This window comes from Anguilla anguilla, chromosome 18 (genome assembly GCF_013347855.1).
Source record: "Anguilla anguilla isolate fAngAng1 chromosome 18, fAngAng1.pri, whole genome shotgun sequence".
In the NCBI taxonomy this organism is placed as follows: Eukaryota; Metazoa; Chordata; class Actinopteri; order Anguilliformes; family Anguillidae; genus Anguilla; species Anguilla anguilla.
The window spans coordinates 8,484,086-8,509,150 of record NC_049218.1 but is presented as its reverse complement, the minus strand read 5'-3'; the positions used below and the strand labels follow the sequence as shown (position 1 = coordinate 8,509,150).

The following is a 25,065-nucleotide window of genomic DNA, read 5'->3' as shown; positions in this document are numbered from 1 at the left end:
TGAGTTCTGGAACACTTATTGAGAAATAAAGCCAAAATGTCGGATCTCATAAATGATTGGGCTAATTAAATAATTATGAGCAGAATTGGGCATGAAATCCAGAAAACGGTAAGATGACCCTACTTGTCATACGAATCATTGCTGTTTTGAAATGTTGCAGTTTATTTGAAATATATTCAGAAATATATTTGTTATGTTTGAATTTGGGCACATTTGGCCGTGTATTGCAGTATGTTGCGTTTGGGTAATGGTGCTCTGTTGTGGCTGCTGTTGGCTCAAGGTCGCCCCCCGGGTCCTGAGATGGAGTACTGCACCGATCGGGAGTCGTACTCGCTGGCGGCCGGGCTGGCGCTGGGCATGGTGTGCCTGGGGGTGAGTGTTCAGCGGGGAGCGCCTCTTTCTGCTTTCCCTCCCAAAAACAGGGCAAACGCCCTCCCCTGAGGTCCCAGTGTCCCTCTCTCTAGTACCAGTCTGTATGGGGGGGGGGGTGTTCAGCAGAGAGCTTCTGCTTTCCCTCCCAAAAAACAGGGAAAACGCCCTCCCGACCAGATCCCGAAGTCGCCGCCTCTTGCGTCGTTTCCGGGGGGTGGGGGGGGAGGGGGAGCGGTGAGCAAATATGGCGGCCTGCGTTCCTTCCTGTTCCTTTACTTTACGGGCTCCTTTACTCCCAGGGCTCCCGCTGGCCCCGCCTCCTTCGCCAGCCCGGTTCAAACGGGCGGCTGTATCGCCTCATCTCGCAGCGCTGGGGATGTGGGTTCCGCCTGGTTCGGTATCCAAATACGCCCCGGGGGCCCGAGCGCTCAAATAAACCAAACCGGCTGCAAGGGGACGGGCTCTTTGCAGAGGGAAATTTAGGGTGGCTCTGCTCCCCTGATGAATGGCAGACGCGTCCTGTTTATTTGAATTACAGTGTGTTTGGATATAGGCCCAAGTCATGCATTGATGATCTTGCGGTTGGATACTTGCCAAACATGCTGACTTATCCCTACTGTATGTACTCAGTACTTCCATTTGAAGTGCAGCTGTACCATATTGACCTTAGCTGCAAATATATGAAATTCTTAACTTGCCGTAAAAGTGAACTCAGTGTAAAGGATGGTCAAACACACATCTTTCTCTCTCTATCTCTTCCATTTTGTGTTCTTACTGCCATGCCCTGCAGCATGGCAGTAACCTCATCGGCATGACCGACCTCAACGTCCCAGAGCAGCTGTACCAGTACATGGTGGGGGGTCACCGTCGCACCCACGTGGGCATCAACCGGGAGAAGCACAAGTCGCCCAGCTACCAGATAAAGGTGCCCGCCGCGGCCGCTGGCTGTCTCGCCTCGCCTCTCCTCTCCGGCAACCTGTCCTGCTATGAGGCTACCGCCATTCTGGATGATCCAACTCACCTCTATAACCAGAATTTAACCTGTGGATGCATGGCAACCCTGTTAAAATCCCCCCCAAAGCGAATCTCTCATTCATCCCTGAGGCAGTTGAAGCTGTACAGCTGAAATGGGTCAATCTTTACCTTCCTTGCACCAATTTTGCAAACTTTTGAAGAGCTTTGCCCGATTTGCACATGATCTGAATTTTTTCTTTATGCATAGCCTTCCCTTCCCTTAAGCTCTACCCCGTCCTGTAATGTTGGTTCAGAGTTCATTTAAATGTTCTGGATCTTTAAAACTACACTAGTTGCCCTTTGGGGACAATGAAGATTTACTGAACTGAACCAAGAAAAACAGGTTAAGGTGCCAGATCTTACAGCAGAACACCTTTCCCCAGAAGGCTGTTCTGCTCTAATTTTGGCTTTTTACAAAATGGTTTGGACATTCTTAATGAGCAATAGGTAATTGGTTGGAACAAAAACCAGTACGCAGACTGGCCCTTTATGACCGCAGTTGTGCATCCCTGGAGTGTGTACTAATGTAGTATGTGCATAAATTGGTTTGTACAAGCGGTCAAGAGTGTGTTAGTGTGTGAGCATGGCTGTGTGTTCAGAAGCATCTGTGTGTAAGTTTGAAGGAGAACTTTATTGGACCAGGACAGATCTAGTTGCATCAAAACATTCCCTTGTGTTCAGAGCTTCATCTGAAACGGCTGTTTATTTGTCAGATGACTATCAAAGCGAAAAATGGCTGCTTATATTTTGTGTCCATCTCTGTGTTCGTAACAGGAGGGCGACACCATAAATGTGGACGTCACCTGTCCTGGTGCGACTCTGGCTTTGGCCATGATCTACCTGAAAACCAACAACAGGTAGGAGTGCATTCTGGGATCTCTCTCTCTCTCCCTGGGTGGGGATTGAAAACATTTGTCACTTTCCTGTTTACACCGTGTGTAACCAGCAACTTTCGCTGGTGAGCCGTAACGTACCGCAAGTGATTCAGTTCCGTGATTCAGTTCCTGCCTGTGTTTCCTGCTGTTCCACTCGTCAACATAAAGTGATGTGACATAACAGTGCCCGCCATTTTCCTGAGCACTTGGTACAATTCAGTCAGGAAAACGGCGGGCATTGTTGGGCTGAATGCCTGTTCTCATCATTATGTTATGTTATGTTATGTTATCAAACCATTGCTAATCCTGTGTACAGAACTCTAGCAAACCCGACAATGGTATTTTCAATATTTATTTGATTCCTTCCTGTATCGGGATGTTTTGGGTGTATGAAGCTATTTTGGCCACCTAGGGCCATGTTTGCTTCTTGTCCCAGTTCAGTCCCGCTTCAGATTTTAATCTCCTTTTGCCTTTCCTGCCACACTCAAGCCCAGCTAGTTCCCATTGTCGGCCCAGCAGAGAGTACAGAGCTGGTTTGCACTGTCCCGATCCGACGATGGAGGCTGCACCCTGAGTGGCAGTGCAGTATAATGGTTAGAACTGGGCTAACCCATAGGTTGCAGGTTCGATTCCCAGATGGGACACTGCTTTTGTGCCCTTGAGCAAGGTAGTTGATCTGCATTTCTTCAGTATTTATCCAGCTGTTACTGTATGTAAAAAAAAAAAAGAATCGAGACCTTCCAAATTTGGAGAAAAGGGGGCGGAATTCTTTTACATCTACAATTTCATGACAGCCTTAACTTGTTCCTGGGTTCCAGGCTCAAGGATTCCCTCAGCTTCCCCCCCCCGCTGAAATTTTGGTCCTGCCTCCATTAAAATCAATTCCTCCGTCTGACCGTCCGGTGACCCCTTGACCTCTGGGTGCAGCGCCTCGTAACGCCTCTGCTGCTCTCCCCCAGGTCTATCGCTGATTGGCTGCAGGCTCCGGACACCATGTTCCTATTGGACTTCATCAAACCCGAGTTCCTGCTGCTGAGGGTGAGTGGGGCGTTCGGCCCTCGGGCAGTTTGCATGGCGCGCGCGCGGTGTTGCCTCCTGCCCTGTTAAGACCCTGCAGCTGTGACATCACACACAGGCGGCAGTGCAGTGCAGTGGTCAGTGAACTGTGCTCGCAGCTCTCGTTGGTTGCAGGTTCAATTCCCCGGTGCTTGCCTTCTCTCTCCCGCATTGACAGAGGAGTTTGTGTTGCGGCGAAGAGCCGGGGCACTGATTGGGCGACGGGAATGGGGTGAAAATGGCGGTGAGATTGTAGAAGGCTGAGGTGTGATGTGTGACGCACTCTTTTCCCCACAGACTCTGGCCCGCTGTCTCATCATGTGGGACGAGATCGTGCCCAACTCTGATTGGGTCAACAGCAACGTACCTCAGGTGAGTGCGACCCAACGTCTGAGCTCCTTCTGACAGTGTGAGCTCCTTCTGACAGTGTGAGCTCCTTCTGACCGTCTGAGCTCCTTCTGACAGTGTGAGCTCCTTCTGGCCGTCTGAGCTCCTTCTGACAGTGTGAGCTCCTTCTGACCGTCTGAGCTCCTTCTGACAGTGTGAGCTCCTTCTGACAGTGTGAGCTCCTTCTGACCGTCTGAGCTCCTTCTGACAGTGTGAGCTCCTTCTGGCCATCTGAGCTCCTTCTGACCGTCTGAGCTCCTTCTGACAGTGTGAGCTCCTTCTGACCGTCTGAGCTCCTTCTGGCAGTGTGAGCTCCTTCTGACCGCCTGAGCTCCTCCTGTGTGTCTGAGCTCCTCCTGACATGGAGCTGCAAAGGCTGCATCTCCTGCAGCTTTTCACCCTCGCTAACACAGCCAACAGTTTGCCTGTGCTGTCTGAAAAAAGGAAGACCCAGCATACCCCGTGGCCCCCCAGGACCGGGGCTGGGGACCCCAGCAGACCCCGCGACCCTTCAGGACCGGGGCTGGGGACCCCAGCAGACACTGCGGCCCCTCAGGGCCAGTGTTGGAGCACCCCGTTACTGTGTGACCATTGGTTCGTTCACTAGACCATGTATACGTAGTGACGAGCTTGTAGAGCCACTCAATATTTTTGTCTGCTGTGAGGTCAGACATTTCAGTCAAATTCATCTTTGCTAGTTTTTTTGTATGCTATCTTGCATGTTTAATCTGATTTTGAATACTAGATTATGAACTGATATATAGATCTGTTCTATTGATTTCTAGATCATGTACACATTTTTGAGTCATACTGTGTACGGTACGTTTCGTGTTGCCTTGATAACATTTAAACCAGCAGTGTAGTATTCTGTGCAGGCATGGTGACTAGCTTATTAACTGCTTTTACAAAGTCTCCACCCCAGCTGCACAATGTACCAGCCAGATTGACGCTTGTAGGAGTACTTCATTAGTTTGACTAGGTGATGCACCTCCTGCGGTTTGTTAATAAAGCAATTAAGCTGATGTTCTGCAGTTTTGTAAGTCACTCTGGATAAGAGCGTGTGTTGAGTGATTAATGTAATGAGCAGTTCTGTCTCGTGTAATTCAGAATGTGCAGTCTTTGGTGCCACTATTTCTGTCCATTACAGTGTGTTTGTATGAACTTCAGTGACTCCCAGGTGTTAGTGTTCTGCACTACAATCTTTAGAATCCCTTTTGCCATATTTTCACACGTTTGTTTTGCCTTTTTATGGTCTTACTTTAAAACTCGTTTAATACTGTATTCGAACCTTCATGCACCAGAGATAATTTGGAGATTGTAATCAATGCAGTTCCCAGGTCTGCGTGGAAATTTCATACAAGCCTACCTGTACTGCATGCCCTAAAAATAGTCCTGTACTGGCACTGGCGGTGTAAGGAATATTATTTTGATCGCTTTATTATTATTTGTAACCCTTAGATCATCCAGGAGAACCTCGTGTGGCAGGAAGAAGGTCCGGTCTCGGAGGATCTGAACATAGAGACTCTAGCGTGAGTTTGGACCCGACCGGAACGCAGGCGTGCATGCTGGTGCAAAGGCTTGTGAGAGCGAGGGGGGATGATGATGGCGGGTGCAAGCGCTAACTCTGCACGCGGTTATGTCCTCTGCAGCCAGGCCCATGACTACATCATCGCCGGGGCCTGCATGGCCGTGGGGTTCCGTTTCGCCGGGTCCGCCAACTCCGATGCTTTCGACTGTCTGGTAAGAGCCCGCCTCGTCCCGTCCCCCCTCCTGTCCCCCATCCCCCGTCCCGTCCCGTCCTGTCCCCCGTCCCATCTCCAGCCCCGTCTCCCGTGTAACCCTCTGTATCCCTATGACGCCGGTGCGTCTGATCATATCTGAAAAAGGGCCGGTGTGGGTGCTGGTTTTCCTTTCAGCCCTGCACTAACATAACAGATTCCGCTTATCAGGGTCTTTATTGGAGGCCATGATTAGTTAATTAGCTGAATCCAGTGTCTTAGTGCTGGGATAGAACACAACCTTGCATTGACACCCGCCCTTTTCGGATAAGATTGGGACCCCCCCCCCCCCCCCCGCAGTAAGGCTCTCGGACGGTGTCGCTGTACCGTGTGCTGTCGTTTCTCCACAGTACCGCTTCGCCAGGACCTTCATGGAGTGCCTGACAACAACCGCGGCTACCGTGGTGAGTACAGCCCCCCCTCACAGTTCTTTACCGCGTATCCATGGGTACGGGGCTGTGACCCCCCCCGATCACATCGATTAAATGATTTGATTAAGATGACCAGAAAGGCTTAAGACGCTTTATAATGGCCTGAGTTGCCTAAAAGCAGATTGCCTGGAACTCAATTTTCAATTCAATTTTTATCTATATAGCGCTTTTTTACAGAGAACAGTCACAAAGACGCTTCACAGATTCGCAAAAAAATAAAAATAAAGGGCAGGTAATGAAGCAAAAAGAGTAAACACCAGGCTTGAACCCCCAAATAGCGAGCACATGAGGTAATAAAAAATGTTTAAAAAAACTCCCAGTGGGGAGAAAAAACCCTCTGGCATCCTCTCCTGCGTGCGTTCTGACGCTCACGCTCGTCAGGATTGATTGGCAGATTTGCATTGCAAACAGGCCTGGTCGGTCGGGTGGAGTCATCATTTGGCTCTCATTTCCAGAGGCCTGGCTGGCTAATTCGGTAACAGCCCCCCGGGGTGGGAAAGCCAGCACCAGATGACTCAGTGAGGTAGTTGGATTTGGCCCCCGACACATAAAATTTAACCCCCTGAGTGCAGAGGTAACCGGGTGTACCCCCAGCCTGGAACACCCCGCTTTTATGAGGAGAGATGTTGTTTTTGTGTCGCGCCCCTTCTGTGAAATGTAACTGGGTGTGTGTTCCAATGTGGACCTGCTTGTCCACGCTTTCCTGGATTGATGTTGGAGATTGCGATGAGCATTGCGGCGTGAGTATGGTTCAGACCTGGGCCAAAGACGTATTTGTTTTGTATTCAAATACTTTTCTGTGCTCTGTTGATCTTGCCTGGTGTAATTGAGCCTGCCAATGTGACCAGGAGGTGGAGTTTGCATTGAGTATTCTATTGGTTCCAATACACTAGAGAAGATCAGTAAAGCGTAGAAAAGTATTTGAATCCAAAACAAATACGTATTTGACTCAGGTCTGGTATGGTTGGACGTTCCAGATTTTGGGAGGAAAAAGAAAAGATTCCAAATCGAGCCAGTTTAGAGGCAAACTGGGAGACTGGTGCCTGACCAGTTAAAAGACTGAAGATAATGGAGTGCACTAAGAGCTCAGTGAACACAGGAATACTGGAGAGGTTCTGCTTACACAGTTACCCCAAATCTGCGCTTTAAATACCCCTCTCCTCCCCCCCACCGCAGACGGGCCACTACAACATTCAGACGTGCGTGAGCATGGTTCTGCTGGCCATCTCCATGGTGATGGCGGGGTCGGGGAACCTGCGCGTGCTGCAGCTCTGCCGCTTCCTGCACAAGCGCACCAGCGGCGAGATGAACTACGGCTTCCACATGGCGCACCACATGGCCCTGGGCCTGCTCTTCCTGGGAGGGGGGAGGTGAGGACGCGCGTCTCGCCGTTACAGCGCATTACACTGCGTTACATAACATTGCACTGCATTACCACAGCATCACATTACATTACACTGCATTACAATTGCATTACATTACACTGCATTACATAACATTGCACTGCATTACCATTGCATCACATTACATTACACTGCATTACATTTGCATTACATTACACTGCATTACATAACATTGCACTGCATTACCATTGCATTACATTACACTGCATTACATAACATTACACTGCATTACCATTGCATCACATTACATTACACTGCATTACCATTGCATCACATTACATTGCACTGAATTACCATTGCATCACATTACATTACACTGCATTACATAACATTACGCTGCATTACCATTGCATCACGTTACATTACACTGCATTACCATTGCATCACATTACATTACACTGAATTACCATTGCATCACATTACATTACACTGCATTACATAACATTACACTGCATTACATAACATTACACTGCATTACATTACATTACACTGCATTACCATTGCATCACATTACATTACACTGAATTACCATTGCATCACATTACATTACACTGCATTACATAACATTACACTGCATTACATTACATTACACTGCATTACCATTGCATCACATTACATTACACTGAATTACCATTGCATCACATTACATTACACTGCATTACCATTGGATCACATTACATTACACTGAATTACCATTGCATTACATTACACTGAATTGCAATTGCATTACATAACACTGCATTAAATTAGTTACATTGCGTTACGGTTGCATTACATTTGTTACACGACATTAGAATACACTTCCTGTTACAGTTACATTACTGAAAAAAAATGTCACATTACAAGGACGGTACACAACATTACAGTACTCATGGCAGCAGTGATATGCAGCACCTTTCCGTGTGTGAGGTCATTTCCTTTCCAGTTCCATCAGTTCACAGAGATGATAGAAATCCAACTTCATTCACTTAATATGTCATCAGAGACATATTATTTTATTTTTTAAACAGAATATCAGTTAAATTTCTGAGTTGACTGAACTGAAATGGAATGGCAACAGTTTCCTGTTTCTGTATGAACAATACCTGTATTCTTCTCTCGGATTAGTCAGTTAACCGCGATCTCTTTTTACTCATGAAGTGGTTCCTTTTGAGTACTCCCCAGTACAATTCATAAGCCACAAGAACAACAGTACCCTGCACAGCACCGCACCCTCAGAATAGTTCCTGTATTACACCTTATGAGTGTGTTTGGGTATAAACTTGTTCATCAGCATTTTTAAAACAGCTCTTCTGATATCTCTCTCCTGCTGGGTAAAGCAGAGGGATATCTCTCTCATGGTGGGTTACAGCAGAAGGATATCTCTCTTGCTGGGTTGCGCAGAGGGTGCAGTCCCGCCTCCTCTCTTGCATTCCTGTGGAAGGAGAGCTTTAATGAGGAGCAGACACTGGCTTCTGCTCAGCCAGTCAGAGACAAGCCTGCCCCAGCTACAGGCTGGCTTTTCACCAATCAGAGATGAAGTCATTCAGGATAAAGGCCAGCTATGCTCCAGTTACAGACAAACCCACACGTGAGCAAGGCAACTCCCAGAACGCCCCCAACATGAGCAAGGCTGATTTTTCCAAGAACCCCCCAACCCCCCCACCAAAAAAAAAACGCAGCCAACAGAGAGCCTGTTCCACACACATACACATACCCCACACACACACACATATACATACTGTATACACACGCACAAGCACACATACACATACTGTACACACGCGCACACACACACGCACACATATACATACTGTACACACACACACACAAGCACAGACCTACACATACTGTACACACGCGCACAAGCACACACACACACACACACACACACACGTGCAAACACACACATACACATGCGCACAACCACAAACACACACACATACACACAACCACAAACACACAGACATACTGTACACACAAACGCACACAACCACACACAAGCTGGTAAAAAAGTTTAAAAAAAAAAAATTGGGGTGAAGCCTCCCTCACTTGTTCCAACCCCTCTCAAGTGGTGTTCTTTTGATGCAGGATCTGGAGAGTGAGCTCTTGATGTAGCGCTCTGCTCTGCTATTGAATGCTATTCAAGAGCAGCGCTGGCGTGAGTCACCAGTGCTACCTGGGGCACAGTCAACCCTGCTTACCGTGACTGAACCGCGTTTGGCTTTCTAACATTAAAATGAGAAGAACAGTTCACCTGCCCTGTGAGGAGACCGCTGTGTGTAACAGCTGGTGTCAAATGAAGGACGTCAAATCAATATTCCCACCACTGACAAGATTATATCAATCCAACCAGTCATACAGTGAGAGCTCTCAAGCAGGAAGTGACATCAGAAGTTCATAATGCTTGAACATGTAGACACAGTCCTCTTTTATAATTTGTTTTTGTCCATTAAGCAGACAATATCATTTGCACATGTAGTACATTCTTGTCATTATGTAACTGTTTCCAGACGTTTTGAACAGCTTTGTTTAGTTTTTTGTGATTAAGTGTTTCTTTTCCTGTGAACACTGTCGGTCCAAAAAAGTAACATTCTGGCAACAGCCGTGCGCTGGGACCAATACCGGATCTCGGAGCAAAGCTACACTAATGTGATTTCCAGACAGACTGCCTCCTATTAAATATGTCTCACTTTAATCAGACAATAGAGAGCTTCAGGGGGTTACAGATAGAGTTGGGCTGGCAGCACAGCAGAGTCAAACCCGCAGGGGGGTGGGGGAGGTTGGTATTTGGGTTGCGAGTCGGCCCGTCTCCCCTGGCCCCGCCCTTGCCTGGTCGGAATGACCCTGAGGCCTGATGTCATTTCTGTTGTTCGGCAGGTACACCCTCAGCACCTCGAACTCGGCCATCGCTGCCCTCCTGTGCGCCCTGTACCCCCACTTTCCCGCTCACAGCACTGACAACAGGTACGGCCGCCGCTCACCCGACCGTTTCCACGGAGACGGCGCTTCTGTTCATCACATCAGTGTTTGGCACCCAAGTGATTCTGTGTGCGAGATCAGGGATAGATACTCTGTGAGAGATCAGGGATAGGTACTATGTGAGAGACCAGGGCTAGGTACTCTGTGAGAGATCAGGGATAGGTATTCTGAGAGATCAGGGATAGATACTCTGTGAGAGAGAAGGGATAGGTACTATGTGAGAGATCAGGGATAGATACTATGTGAGAGACCAGGGCTAGGTACTCTGTGAGAGATCAGGGATAGGTATTCTGAGAGATCAGGGATAGATACTCTGTGAGAGAGAAGGGATAGGTACTATGTGAGAGATCAGGGATAGATACTCTGTGAGAGATCAGGGATAGGTACTATGTGAGAGACCAGGGCTAGGTACTCTGTGAGAGATCAGGGATAGATACTCTGTGAGAGATCAGGGATAGGTATTCTGAGAGATCAGGGATAGATACTCTGTGAGAGATCAGGGATAGGTACTATGTGAGAGACCAGGGCTAGGTACTCTGTGAGAGATCAGGGATAGGTATTCTGAGAGATCAGGGATAGATACTCTGTGAGAGAGAAGGGATAAGTGTGTTTCTGTGTGGTTAAAGCACCTCTCTCCCCACAGGTATCACCTGCAGGCCCTGCGGCACCTGGCTGTGCTGGCCGCTGAGCCCCGCCTGCTGGTCCCCGTGGACGTGGACACCTGCAAGCCCTGCTACGCCCTGCTGGAGGTCACCTACAAGGTACCGTACACCTGAACACCACCCAACGCCAACACACTAACCCTGCTACGCCCTGCTGGAGGTCACCTACAAGGTACCGTACACCTGAACACCACCCAACACCAACACACTAACCCTGCTACGCCCTGCTGGAGGTCACCTACAAGGTACCGTACACCTGAACACCACCCAACACCAACACACTAACCCTGCTACGCCCTGCTGGAGGTCACCTACAAGGTACCGTACACCTGAACACCACCCAACACCAACACACTAACCCTGCTACGCCCTGCTGGAGGTCACCTACAAGGTACCGTACACCTGAACACCACCCAACACCAACACACTAACCCTGCTACGCCCTGCTGGAGGTCACCTACAAGGTACCGTACACCTGAACACCACCCAACACCAACACACTAACCCTGCTACGCCCTGCTGGAGGTCAACTACAAGGTACCATACAACTGAACACCACCAAACACCAACACCTTAACGCTGTTACGCCCTGCTGGAGGTCACCTACAAGGTACCTTATACCTGAACGCCACACACTTTCCGTTTAGCCTTTGCTGTAATTGCAAAATACGGAAACTCAGCTTTCTGGAATTAGAACGGACGTCTGCGCTCAGTGTGAGACACGGAAGGGCAGAATGATCAGGAGGCAGCCGGCAGGATTTTTAGGAATGGAGCGATTAGCTTCTCGGAATTCTAGACTAACGAGGTTGCTCCTTAAACCTCCAGGAAAGTGTGTATAAATGTCACGCCGCTGGCCCCGATTTCTTCTGTTTATAAGCAAACAAAAAAGAAACTTGACATGGAGGTCAGCGATGTGAGGTTGGGGTTTTATTATTGTATAAAGTGGCTGCACTTCAGAGACTTACTGGGGAAATAAACTGGGTCTGTTGAAGGGCTGTTGCAGGCTGAGCAGTGCTCTCCCCCCCGCCCTCCCCCCCCCCCCCCCCCCCCCCCCCCCCCCCCCTTACTCTTCCCTTGTTTTGGCTACAGAGCCGTGGGGGTGGGGGGGTGAGAGTGTCGAATTAGAGCGTTCTCCTCCTTGTCCTGAGGGAGCACGCTCCACCCAGACACACCCCTCTTGTCCTTTCCAGAACATTCCATTTTGACATTCAATTCCTGACGATCCAAATCCACCAAAGCTTTGTGAAAATTCATGTAGTTTAAACTTGTAGGTTAACTTGATGACTACATTTCTAGTAGTTTGTGCATCAGTAGTCGCCAAATCTCACGTGCGCGGACGTACACACAGTCTGGGTTGTGTGTGCTTGCGTGCACGCTCATACAAACACATGCCCATGCTCACACACAAGCACACGCAGGCAGGCCAGCCACGTCTAAGCACGCACTGAGTGAATATACAGACACGCAGCATGAATACATATGGACACGCCTAGCATGAATACATACACACTCACACACGCGTGCACGTACGCTGACACACACACACACCATGAATACATACACACTCACACACGCGTGCACATACGCTGACACACACACACACCATGAATACATACACACTCACACACGCGTGCACGTACGCTGACACACACACAGACCGTTCACTCTGAGGGACACCCTGCCTGTCTCCAAACCCATGTGGAGACAGGGTCCATCTGTGATGTAATGGAATAGAAGTCAGATGTCAGCTGGGCTTAATGTGGTATGTCTTCTGTGAAGGGTCATTTTCTATCCGTCTGTGTATGTGCTATTTAAAACAAAAAGGTCCTGCAATTAGTGATGTAATGACCAGATGACTAATGACAAATTGGATGTGATTGATGCCGCGTTGGTTGCTAAAATTATTTCCCAGCTCGTCAGCACCGTGTTTTAGTGCAGATGTGTTTGTGAGGAAGCATGTCAGAGTATAAACCGTGTCGCTTTGTGTCTCTGTGCACGCATGTGTGTGTACGTGTATGTGTGCGTGTGCGTGCGTACGTGTATCTGTGCGTCTGCGTGTGTACGTGTATGTGTGCATGTGCGTCTGTGTGTGTACGTGTATGTGTGTGTCTGTGTGTGTACGTGTATGCGTGCGTGTGCGTGCGTGTGCGTGCGTGTATGTGTGCCTGTGTGTGCGTGTGTACGTGTATGTGTGCTTGTGCGCCTGTGCTTGCGTACATGTGTGTGTGTCTGTGCGTGTACATGTATGTGTGCATGTGCGTCTGCGTGTGTATGTGTGCGTGTGCGTGCGTGTATGTGTGCGTGTGTGTGTGTGTGTGCGTGCGTGTATGTGTGCCTGTGCTTGCGTGTATGTGTACGTGTATGTGTGCGTGCGTGTATATGTGCGTGTGCGTGCGTGTATGTGTGCATGTGCGTCTGCGTGCATACGTGTATGTGTGCGTGTGCGTGTATGTGCGTACGTGTATGTGTGCTTGTGCGCCTGTGCTTGCGTACATGTATGTGTGTGTGTGCGTGTACATGTATATGTGCATGTGCGTCTGCGTGCGTACGTGTGCGTGTGTGTGTACATGCGTTGTGTGCTGATGGCAGGAGACGCAGTGGTACGGGGAAACCACTGTGGAGCTGATGGCCCCCACCATGCTGCCTGAGCTCCACCTCCTCAAACAGGTACCGTCTCCATGGAAACAACCGCCACACCACTGTCCTGTCTAAAGTGATGCTGTAGTAATTAAATAGACTGTGCTCTGGAGTAGTACTGTAGTCACATTAAATACCTTATGGAACCTGTGTTTTGGAGTTGTCTAATGACCATGATTTGCCCTTCTGTACGTCGCTTTGGATAAACGCGTGTGCTAAATAAATGTAATGTAATACAGACTTCCCTGCAGTAATGCTGTAGTCATTTAATACAGTCTGTGCTCTGAAGTAGTGCTGTACAGACTGTGGTCAGTTTGTTCATGCTCCTGTTTAGTCACTATTGCTATTTTTTTTCCACACTACTGGGCTAATCAAAGACCTTAAAAGAAAGTGACTTAACTATTTTGAACATAGTTTGTGAAGACGAGATTGCTTCATTTCCTGAAAAATATGCAGTGAAGCTTTTGTTTAAATTTGAACAAAATCTTAAATGTCCTTATGTGTCATATCAAACATTACATGTCTTTTTTCAATGCTTTTTTGCCATTTTTCACATTAAAAGTGTACTATTAATGGCTTTTCATAGGCATTCGTCAGTGTGGGCTCAGTATTGTCCTAAATGCCCTGATGTGTATATATATATATATATATATATATTGCCCAGGTGACATCAGCCTTGGTCTTTTTAGTCCTCATTCATTTAGAGTTTCTGTGCGCGCGGTGTTTTTGCTGCAGATCAGAGTCAAAGGGCCGAGATACTGGGAGCTGGCGATCGATATCAGCAGAGGAACGCAGCATTTGCAGTGAGTGCTCAAAGCGCGGGATCGCGTGCCGCCGCGGAGGCCGGCCGACCGCGGCTGACTGCTCCCTCATAGCGGCCTCCGTCGCAAGACTTCAGTTCGAAGTTTCTTTCTCATTTCTAAATCACTCTGTCTGACTGAGGCGGACGTAACGACGAGGAGACCTCGGATTGTTTTTAGGCATTACGTTTCTTAAGATTAGACTACGCTACGTTACCGTACCGTGCTGGCGTGGGGTGGCAGTGCAGTGCAGTTGTTAGGGAACTGGGCCTGCAACTCGGAAGGTTCCGGGTTTGATTCCCAGCTGCAGTGCTGCTGTTGTACCCTTGCTCAGGGCACTTAACCTGGGTTACCTGAGTAAATATCCAGTGTCCGCTAATGATTAAATGTAAATGTGAACTCTAACCGCCATACGATTGGCAACTTTTAGTAAATTTATAGCAGCCATTAGTGTGCATGTTCCCATCTGGCAGCCATTTTTGTTTTCTGTGCGCTACTTTTCGTACTGCCAGGTTACATTAGCAAGCAGATTATTAGTACAGACCGACTGGAACATTAGTTCCCGATCAACGAGTTTAAAAATCTAAATAAATCCTAAAATAATATAAATTAAGGTATCACAAATTTATTTAATGGCATGCTTGAGTGTGTAATGGGGACCGGGTGTAGCATGGTCATGGGAGAGGTGTAGAGTTCCTGACCGCTCCCGTTTCTGTCCCGGAGGTCCATCCTGGCGCGGGACGGGGTGCTGTACGTCAAGCTCCGAGCGGGACAGCTGCCCTACAAGGACGACCCGCGGGGGTGGAAGAGCCTGCTGGCCCCCAACGTCCACAACAGGAACCCCGAGGTGTGGACGTTCAAGGTACGGCACGCGATTCGCTCCGAGGGGCGCTGTTCCTGCCTCTGTCTGAGAGGCCCACTGGAACCCGACCCGCCCCCTCCCCAAAAATAGTCCTTGATATTGTTATTATTAAGAATAATGATTAAAAATAAATACTGGATGGATATTTACTGAAACAATGCAGGTGAAGTACCTTGCTCAAAATTACAATGGCTGTGGCCCACCATGGATTTGAACCTGCAACCATTGCGTTCTCTCGCATATCACAGCCTGTGTTGAATAAATGTTCACAGTGCTGTTTTTGGCTTAATAAAGGCCAGGTGGGTATTTCACAAAGCTGGTGTACTGAGTTAGCTGCATAACTGCGCTGAGTGAAACTCAGAACAGCTCTTTTTACTTCAATCCGTGTTCCAGATTTGGGAGGGTTCCGGGTTTTACTCAATGCAGTTATCCAGCTAACTCCGCGATCCCGCTTAGTGAAACAGGGCACTCGGCTGTGTTTCATCCTCTGGTCTCTCCCCCTGTTACACACAGACGTCCAGCCAATCGATGTCAGTTTATTTTTCTGTTTGTGTTGCCGTGGGCCTGAGCCAGGGGAGATCCCTGCGGACCGGCGCAATGACGTTCCTATGCCCCCCCCACCTCCCCTTCCCTTAGGAAGCAGGGCGTTTTTAATCGTTCTGTTCCCCCCCCAGCCCGAGGCCATCTCCACCTTCACTTCCGACCCGGCCCTGGTCTCCTTCGCCGAGTACTTCTGCAAGCCTGCCGAAAACATGAAACACGTGAGCTCATCGTAAAACTGCCACCGCGAATCATCGTAAAGCCGTAGCCGTGCACGCGGCCCCAGAGTGAGGGACTGACACTCAGACACACAGCAGTCACAGGGCTGATCAAGCTGCTGTTTCCCGCCCTATTCCAGTCAGTCTTTTCAATGCAATTGAAAGATTCCTTTCATGTTGAGGCTGCGTAAATGTAAATGGACTGCATTTATATAGCGCTTTTATCCAAAGCGCTTTACAATTGATGCCTCTCATTCGCCAGAGCAGTTAGGGGTTAGGGGTTAGGTGTCTTGCTCAAGGACACTTCGACATGCCCAGGGCGGGGTTTGAACCGGCAACCCTCCGACTGCCAGACAATCGGTCTTACCTCCTGAGCTATGTCGCCCCTGCGTCTGCGTCTCAAAGCGCTTTGCCCCCCCACACACTCTCTCTCTCTCTCTCTCTCTCGCTTTCTCTCTCTCTCTCCCCCCCTCTCTCTCTCTCTCCCTCTCTCTCTCTCTCTCTCTCTCTCTCTCTCTCTCTCTCCTGGCTCTTTGTTCACCGCGGCTTTTTAATGTCGCCGCCTCGTCTCTTTCGTGAATTCCTCGACGGCCTCGTCCGGCGGCGGAATTTCCGCTCCGGTGCCTCACCCCGCCCCGCCCTTCCCCGGGTCACGGCGTCAGGTCTTTAGTGTGTGTGTGTGTGCGTGTTTCAGAAAGGAGACACGCTGGCCCTGTTCTCGGCGATCCTGTACGAGTGCGTGACGCAGGAGAACCCCGAGATGCTGCCGACCTACATAGCGATAGATCAGGTGAGCGAGCCGTCCGTTCCGCGCCTCCTCCCCCCCCCCCCCACTCCCCCGCCCCCCGCCCGCGGCCCCGCCCGTCACAGATGTTAGATTATGTGTCTCCGGCTCGGGCTGTAGGGCCCGGAGCTAAGGCAAACAGAGCCCTCTGTGCCTCAGTGTTTGCTCTCTGCGGTCGGGCCGCAGCGACGTGTTTGAGCTTCTCTGCGGCCGTGTGCTGTTGGCACAGACGCTTTCCATTGTTGCCGAGCCGTGTGACTGTGTGCCTCACAGTTATGTGACATTTTGACAGTTGCGTTATGTAACAGCGTTGAGACACACTCTTCGTCAGAATCCCGGTGCCCTCGGTAATAGACACACAGATCAGCAAAGGCACTCTGGGTAACTTCACTTAGAAGGACTAGCCCGGGGAAAGGCACTGGAGCCCATGGATGGTCTTCTTTTTTTTGCCATTTTCTCCCATTTTCTCCCCAATTTAGTCCTTATACCAATTCCCTGTGTGTATCAGAGTCCTGGTCGATGCGCTATCCTCTGTTGGCCTGGGGAGGGTGTAGACTGCCTATTGCGTTCGTAGGAACGTCTGACCAAGCCGGAAGTACCGCTGCTGGGGTTTGAACCCGGGTCTCTGCGAGTGCTTAAACCTCTACACTACCCAGACGGCCACACGGATCTTCTTTTAAATATTTAATGTGCAAACACGACCAACGTTTCGACGCTACTGCGTCTTCATCAGAGTCAAAAATGTGTTTGTCATGGTGTTGTGGCGTGTGACGGTTTTCAGGTGCGTGGAACAGTGTTGAGTGTTGAGTATTGGTGTTGTCGGTGTTGAGTTTTGTTGTGTGGAAGTGTTGTGTGACAGTTTTCGTGTGTGTGGGGAGGGGGGGGTGCATGCGTGTGCGCTCGCATGTATATGTACAGTACAGGGCAAAGATATTAGAATGCAGTTAATATATGCGCAGTTATTAAAGAACAAACTAAAATATACATTTTCTTTTCCATTTCTTCCTACAATGACACAAAAAGATGACTTACTTTAAAATAATCTTACACGACTTTCCTCAAAATAGCCTCTTTGGCTTTAATTACAATTAATCCACAAAATTTTAGAATCTGTCTGACCATTTTGCACATGGGTGGTAGGAGGGAGTTGGAGAGGTGGTTAAATTGACTGAAATCTTATCTACATTAAGTTTTTTTAAAAACACAGGTCGCCTAATGCCATTGGCCTATAATGTAAGTAAATTGGGCACTAAAGCTGCAAGATATATAACAAAGGCAGCATTAGGCTTAGATGTGCAAGGCCAAGTAAACACATTGTGGCAAGGTTATTCCCCATGAGGACTTGCAAAGAAGCTTCAGATCTCCAGGTGCAGTGTTGAGTACACACTCGGACGGGTCCAGCTGGTGGGCAGTAATGTCAACAGGGGAAGACCAGGAAGATCAAGAGGCAGAAGACAAATATCTCGTGGTGTCTAACGGTTGTAAAATTGCCCCACAACTACAGGAAGAACTCTGTAGAGAGAAACCAGTTCAGCTATAGTGAAACTGTGTATCTGCTGGTCTAAAAGGATGTGCATCTGCCTTTTCCCAATCTTTTTGGTCCAGTGTTGATGGTGTTTGGTCCACTAGAGTCTTTTCTTCTTGTTAACAGCAAGGGCTTTTTCTCAGATACACATCATTTTCAGACCAGCGGATCATAGTTGCCATTTCACTGTCGTCAGGGGAACTGGTTACTCTGTTTTACGACACTTTCTCTTGCTAGACAACACAAGATATTTGTCTTCTGCCTCTTGATCTTCCTGGTCTTCTCCTGTCAACATTACTACCCCTCCACCTCCCACTTTGCAAAATTATTGAGGAGGCTTCCAAAAATGTATTGAATTATAATTAAGCCAATGGAGGCATATATGTGTGTGTGTACCCGTGTGTACCCGTGTGTGACGGGCGTGTCCCTCTCAGGCAGTGAAGAGCCTGGCTCAGGGGGAGATGACAGAGACCTTTGCGCTGGGGCAGCTGGGGCTGGTGCTGGACGTGTACGAGTGTGGGTGTGGGTGTGGGTGTGTGTGTACCCGTGTGTGACGGGCGTGTCCCTCTCTCAGGCAGTGAAGAGCCTGGCTCAGGGGGAGATGACAGAGACCTTTGCGCTGGGGCAGCTGGGGCTGGTGCTGGACGTGTACGAGTGTGGGTGTGGGTGTGGGTGTGTGTGTACCCGTGTGTGACGGGCGTGTCCCTCTCTCAGGCAGTGAAGAGCCTGGCTCAGGGGGAGATGACAGAGACCTTTGCGCTGGGGCAGCTGGGGCTGGTGCTGGACGTGTGCGAGTGTCGCGTGCTGCAGGAGAGGATGAGGAGGCCCGAGGGGCGGGGCCTGCTGCTCAGCTCCGAGTTCCTGCCCGTCATGAAGTGCTCTGTGGACAACACCCTCGACCGCTGGCTCTGTGGTGAGCGTGAGACGCGCCTGGGCCTAACCTGGGTTACACCCGGGACAAACCTGGGTCACACCAGGGACATACCTGGGTCACACCCGGGCCTAACCTGGGTCACACCCAGGACAAACCTGGGTTACAGCAAAACAGTACTTACCAAAATGTGCTTTATGACTATTTATGAGAATAGTTGTTTCACAGCATTGCCAGGAATCTGCAGAATTGTTATTTGGAATGAAGCATTTTTAAAAATAATTATGCAATTTCAGCCTCATGGTGCTGTAAGGTTATGAGCAGCCTGGTCAGTCTCATAGTGCAGTAAGGTTATGAGCAGCCTGGTCAGGCTCATAGTGCTGTAAGGTTATGAGCAGCCTGGTCAGGCTCATAGTGCTGTAAGGTTATGAGCAGCCTGGTCAGGCTCATAGTGCTGTAAGGTTATGAGCAGCCTGGTCAGGCTCATAGTGCTGTAAGGTTATGAGCAGCCTGGTCAGGCTCATAGTGCTGTAAGGTTATGAGCAGCCTGGTCAGGCTCATAGTGCTGTAAGGTTATGAGCAACCTGGTCAGGCTCATAGTGCTGTAAGGTTATGAGCAGCCTGGTCAGGCTCATAGTGCTGTAAGGTTATGAGCAGCCTGGTCAGGCTCATAGTGCAGTAAGGTTATGAGCAGTCTGGTCAGGCTCATAGTGCTGTAAGGTTATGAGCAGTCTGGTCAGGCTCATAGTGCTGTAAGGTTATGAGCAGTCTGGTCAGGCTCATGGTACTGTAGTATTACGGGTCTGACCAGGGAAGCTACATCTGCTTTGACTCCTCTTTACAGATAACAGCCACGTCCTGCGGGCCTACATTAGCGGCCAGGCCTACACTAAGGACATGGAGACCAGCATGCTGGCCTGCTTCCTGGTCTACCACTCCATCCCCTGCCTTGCGATAATGGCTGGAACACACATGGAGGGTAGGTGATGAGGTTTGGGGGTGTTGGTGTCATATGGTAAGGGAACTGCTATCAGGTTTCAGGTCACTCTGGATGGCGACATTATTTGATGTCGCCATCCAGAGTTATCCCCCCCAGTTATCTGCTCCAAGAGAAGCCAGTATGTCAGTGTTTGCTGAATTTTCTGGGTGTGCATCCTACTTTACATGAACACCACAGGGTGTTCAAGTCCGGGCTTGACAAAGGGCTGAATACTGAACAGGAAATTTGTATAGTCGCATTGTGCGTTGTATTACATAACAGGCATTTACCTTTTGCTTTCAGCTAGCATTTGCATTTTTACATAGTATCCATTTACATCGCTGGGTATATACTGAAGCTATTCAAGTTAAGCTGCTTAAGAGCACAATGACAGTGACACGACCCTGGCAACTATACTGTTCCTAAATATGGTGTTCACTGTTTAACTCTGCCCCACAGTGTTCAGTGTTTAACCCCCCACGCTGCCGTGTTCAGTCTTTGACCCCGCACTGCAGTGTTCAGTGTTTAACCCCACCCCGCAGTGTTCAGTGTTTGACCCCGCGCTGCAGTGTTCAGTGTTTGACCCCGCACTGCAGTGTTCAGTGTTTGACCCCGCACTGCAGTGTTCAGTGTTTGACCCCGCACTGCAGTGTTCAGTGTTTAACTCCGCCCCGTAGTGTTCAGTGTTTGACCCCGCACTGCAGTGTTCAGTCTTTAACTCCACCCTGCAGTGTTCAGTGTTTGACCCCGCACTGCAGTGTTCAGTCTTTGACCCCGCACTGCAGTGTTCAGTGTTTGACCCCGCACTGCAGTGTTCAGTGTTTGACCCCGCACAGCAGTGTTCAGTGTTTAACTCCACGCTGCCGTGTTCAGTGTTTGACCCCGCACTGCAGTGTTCAGTTGTTTAACTCCACCCAGCAGTGTTCAGTGTTTGACCACACCCCGCAGTGTTCAGTGTTTGACCCCGCACTGCAGTGTTCAGTTGTTTAACTCCACCCAGCAGTGTTCAGTGTTTGACCCCACCCCGCAGTGTTCAGTGTTTGACCCCGCACTGCCGTGTTCAGTCTTTGACCCCGCACTGCAGTGTTCAGTCTTTGATCCCGCGCTGCAGTGTTCAGTCTTTAACCTTGCGCTCTCTCTCCAGGTTGCAGGACGTTTGCGGAGCTGCTGCTGAGCTTCAGTCAGCTGGGCGTCCCGGTGCGCTCCGTGCTCCGCCTGGCCCCCCTCCTGCTGAGGAACGGCGACGCTTTCGCGGCCGGCCCCCCCGTCTTCTGAGCCGCCGGAGTCCGCCATCGCTGCCTGCGGGGGTTCCACAGCACCGCGGGGTCTTCTCCCCACACGCCGTTCAAAATTAAACAATGCACATAAATGTTTTTGTATGTATGTGAAAACTTTTTTTTTTTTTCTTGTACAATGTGAATTTAAATTCGAAATAAAAAAAGTGTATTTAAAGCTTTATTCTAGCAGCGATGTTTTCTTGTTCTAACTTTGCTTTCGGTCCTAGAATGCAAGGAGATCCATCCTCAAGGCTACTTTACCATTTGCCATTTAACATTTTGAGGATGGTATTCAGAATCTCAGACATTTTTCTTTAAAAGTGTTCATCAAAAGGTATTGTAATGCATCTTAAAATTGTTCCGTTTAACTTAAAAGCTAGCATAGATCGCGATAAAAACAGTATTGTAATGTGGCACTCAAGCTCATTCTCAAGCTGGATGGCTCCAGATTATGCTACACACAGAGAGAACCCTAACCCTGTAATTCTGAGCTCTGCAGTATAAGTGGTTAGTTGTATCCGTGTGGGAATTTAATGAATGTCGCGGGTTGAATGGTTTGCGTCTGACGTTGCCGTGGCGTTCATGGTTATGCTTCTCCACCCTTCCTAGGAAACAGCCCGTGGGAAAGGCCGCAGCAGAACCAGCTCCCTTTCATTTTTTGTTTGCGCCTTCTGTAATGAAGTAATATTTTGTTTTATTGCCCTGAGGAGCTCACACGCCCTGTTTGCACGCGTGTACCTTATAGAGTCAGGGAATATATACGTGTATGTACCTGACACAATCAGGAAATGTTTGTGTGTGTGTGTGTGTGCGTACCTTATACAATCAGGAAATGTTTGTGTGCATGTACCTTATAGAGTTAGGGAATATTCACGTGTATGTACCTGAAACAATCAGGAAATGTTTGTGTGCGTGTACCTTATAGAGTCAGGAAATGTTCGTGTGCATGTACCTTACCTTATATAATCAGGAAACATTAATGTGCATGTATCATTTACAATCAGGGATTGTTTACACGTGCACCTTGTATAATCGAGCGGTATCTTTGTACCACAGGCAGCCAAGGAAACGTTGGATCATGATCTTTCATCTCACTCCCCCCTGCTTTGTGTGTGTTCTTCCTGTTTGATGTTGCTGAGCGACAGCTTGGCATATGATCACCTTGAGCATTACCCAGGCATTTGAACTTGCAACCCCCCCCCCTCCCCCCCAGCATTATGAACCTGTCATCGCTGCGCTGAGCCTCGAGGCTTTCTCTTGACGGCTGGTGTCTCCTGTGGCACAGCTTCTGCCTGCGCCGTGCTAGGGCGAGCTGCCAGACGTTTGCAGACCCGCTTCCCACAAGCAACTTACCTGAAGGTATCCCAAACGTGAATCTGCATCCTATTGAAAATTGCATTGTGAAGTCCACCTTTGACTGTTGCATGTGTTCATCTAGGTCTTAGGGGAACTAATGGAAGAAAGTGTGTCCGGTTAAGCTTGTTATCATAAACTGAAACTGAATGCCCTATGCTGACAAGATGGATGTCTGAAAAGATGTTTTGGGCAGCTCCAGCTAAAGGGTGCCTGTTTCACGTCAGTAGGCCCGTGGTGCTGCTCATGGGTGACCATCACTCTAACACTGGGGACCCAGAGAGAGCGATAGCACTAATATATATGTCAGAGCAATTTTACCCTCTGGACATTATGCATTACACGCTTGGGAGTCTCAGATCTCTGAGTCTCTGACTGACATCTTTGCCCCAGAACCTTGCCTGTTACGGGAGCACGTTCAACGCACAGAGAGAGGGGTTTCGAAAATGAAGATTAACCTGTTCGTATGCTGCGTTTAGGAAGCCCATTTGTCACTGTATCTGCCCCCCCCCCCCCCCCCCTCAAATAAGATTGTTTCCTGCATTCCTCTCCCAGGGTTTAGCCCGGTGGCATCGAATAACATCACGCCTTGCGTGTGCTGGTGCCCTGACGAGGTCTCCCCCACCGAAGACCGCACCTTCTGGAAATTTCTTTAGCCAGTTCGGGAAGGCGATTATGTCACCCCTGGCGTGGCGGGACGCCGGTCGGCCACACGGAACACGGCGGAACTTTTGCGAGAGTATGCGCCAGTCACGGTTAAGGCAAAGGTGGTGATTGGAATGTTCGCTTTCGGGTCAATGGGGAGTGGTGTCGGCAAGATGTGGCCAGATTCTAGGTCAGGGCTGCCCAACCCTGTTCCTGGAGATATGCCGTCCTGTAGGCTTTCATTTCAACCCGAACTTGGCAGACCTGATTCTGCTAATCAGCAGCTCAAGGAGATCTCTAGCTGTTGAATGAAGTGTGGTTTGTTAGGGTTGGCATGAAAACCTACAGGATGGTAGATCTCCAGGAACAGGGCTGGGCAGCCCTTATGTAGGTCATAGGATAACTTTACTGGGCATACAGTGAGACCAAATGATCTTACATGAATATTCACCTGAATATTCAAGCAGTCTACAGGCATAAACAATGAATGAAGCTCTGGCAGCACCAAAATTTTCTTGAAGTCAAAAATGAAGTCATATCTCGCAAGGGGAACTTACTGAACAAGTGTGAAACCATCTAAATGAATATGCGTGAGGAAATGCAGCTCTTTTTTTTGACACAGGCATTTTCATCCAGGATATTCGCTTAAAAAAGATTATAGCACTCTTCTGGAAGGGCTGTCATCAAATTCCCCTGAACTCCATTCAAGAGAATGCTACTTCCTGTCCATAATCGCATGGTTCTCAGGGGCTGAAAAGCCGCGCAGCTCATTCAGTACCCTACTTCCTCTTACTCTCCGGCTGCGAGACATTCCGGTGGAAGGGGAACGTGACCGTGTGGGCTTTCAGTGTCTGCACGCGTGGCGAAAATCTGAACCCGTAATTACGGGGCAATCGCGTCAATGAGAACAATCGCACAAAGGGCTGCGCTTTTCTGAAGTAAAATAAGAGTCACTGTTGGAGAGGCATGCGAGGCTTCCGGGCCGTTGTGTGTTTGAGCGAATTCTAGGGTTGGGTTGAGTCTGTTTATAGGAAAAAAACTTTGTTTAGCCAGCCAGAGGGTACACATACATGCCATTCTTTCCACATCTGAGGAATTCTCAGCCTCGCGTTTGCAGTCTCCATCCGGGCCCAGATGCCCGGAGAAAGCCGGCTGCAGACGGAGCGGGGCCTGACACGTCACGCATGTGGCGTGATACGCACACACAAGGGACCTGTCTCATTTTGCGACAGCGATACAACGAATTACTATAAGTTTTGGCATAGGGGCAGTGAGTGGAGCTTTCTCATGAACGCGCAAAGCTCTGGCGAGACTTGCTGATTTTGTTTAGAACTGTTTATCTCTCCTGTCAGGTGGATTGGGCTTCCTCTGAGGGTATTCATTCTAAGTAAGATAGTTTTTTTTAGTGTCTGTTTGAAAGCCGTTTTAGTTCGAACGCCAGCAGTTACCAAACTACTCCGAAACTGAGAGATTTAATGACAATCGGTAGTACATGCTGCGCAGTGGGCTATCGTACATGTCAGTGGTGAGATATACTATTGCCAATCAAGTTGGGGATACATGGAAATCCAGAATGACACTACAGTTAAACTCCAAAGGCATCTTCCTTTAAAATTCCCAAAAATATTTTAGGAT

At 49.0% G+C, this 25,065-nt stretch overlaps 1 protein-coding gene across 2 annotated transcripts in view; it reads left to right on the top strand.

The window, feature by feature from the left end:
- The window catches only part of anapc1 (anaphase promoting complex subunit 1), a 54,317-nt gene extending 32,825 nt beyond the window's left edge, over window positions 1-21,492 (top strand). The window contains exons 30-48 of one of the 2 annotated variants that reach the window (XM_035400751.1): window positions 281-372; window positions 1,163-1,297; window positions 2,161-2,243; window positions 3,221-3,299; window positions 3,615-3,689; window positions 5,163-5,233; window positions 5,354-5,444; window positions 5,833-5,886; window positions 7,090-7,283; window positions 10,176-10,262; window positions 10,921-11,038; window positions 13,529-13,606; window positions 14,312-14,379; window positions 15,100-15,238; window positions 15,913-15,999; window positions 16,691-16,786; window positions 19,020-19,218; window positions 20,021-20,155; window positions 21,300-21,492. In XM_035400751.1, coding sequence (XP_035256642.1) covers window positions 281-372; window positions 1,163-1,297; window positions 2,161-2,243; window positions 3,221-3,299; window positions 3,615-3,689; window positions 5,163-5,233; window positions 5,354-5,444; window positions 5,833-5,886; window positions 7,090-7,283; window positions 10,176-10,262; window positions 10,921-11,038; window positions 13,529-13,606; window positions 14,312-14,379; window positions 15,100-15,238; window positions 15,913-15,999; window positions 16,691-16,786; window positions 19,020-19,218; window positions 20,021-20,155; window positions 21,300-21,430 — 2,012 coding nt within the window. In that variant the 3' untranslated portion in view covers window positions 21,431-21,492. Of the gene's footprint in view, window positions 1-280; window positions 373-1,162; window positions 1,298-2,160; window positions 2,244-3,220; window positions 3,300-3,614; window positions 3,690-5,162; window positions 5,234-5,353; window positions 5,445-5,832; window positions 5,887-7,089; window positions 7,284-10,175; window positions 10,263-10,920; window positions 11,039-13,528; window positions 13,607-14,311; window positions 14,380-15,099; window positions 15,239-15,912; window positions 16,000-16,690; window positions 16,787-18,739; window positions 18,943-19,019; window positions 19,219-20,020; window positions 20,156-21,299 lie in introns of those variants that run through there. The other variant, XM_035400750.1, reaches the window with a different exon arrangement.
- The last annotated feature ends 3,573 nt before the right edge of the window (window positions 21,493-25,065 follow it).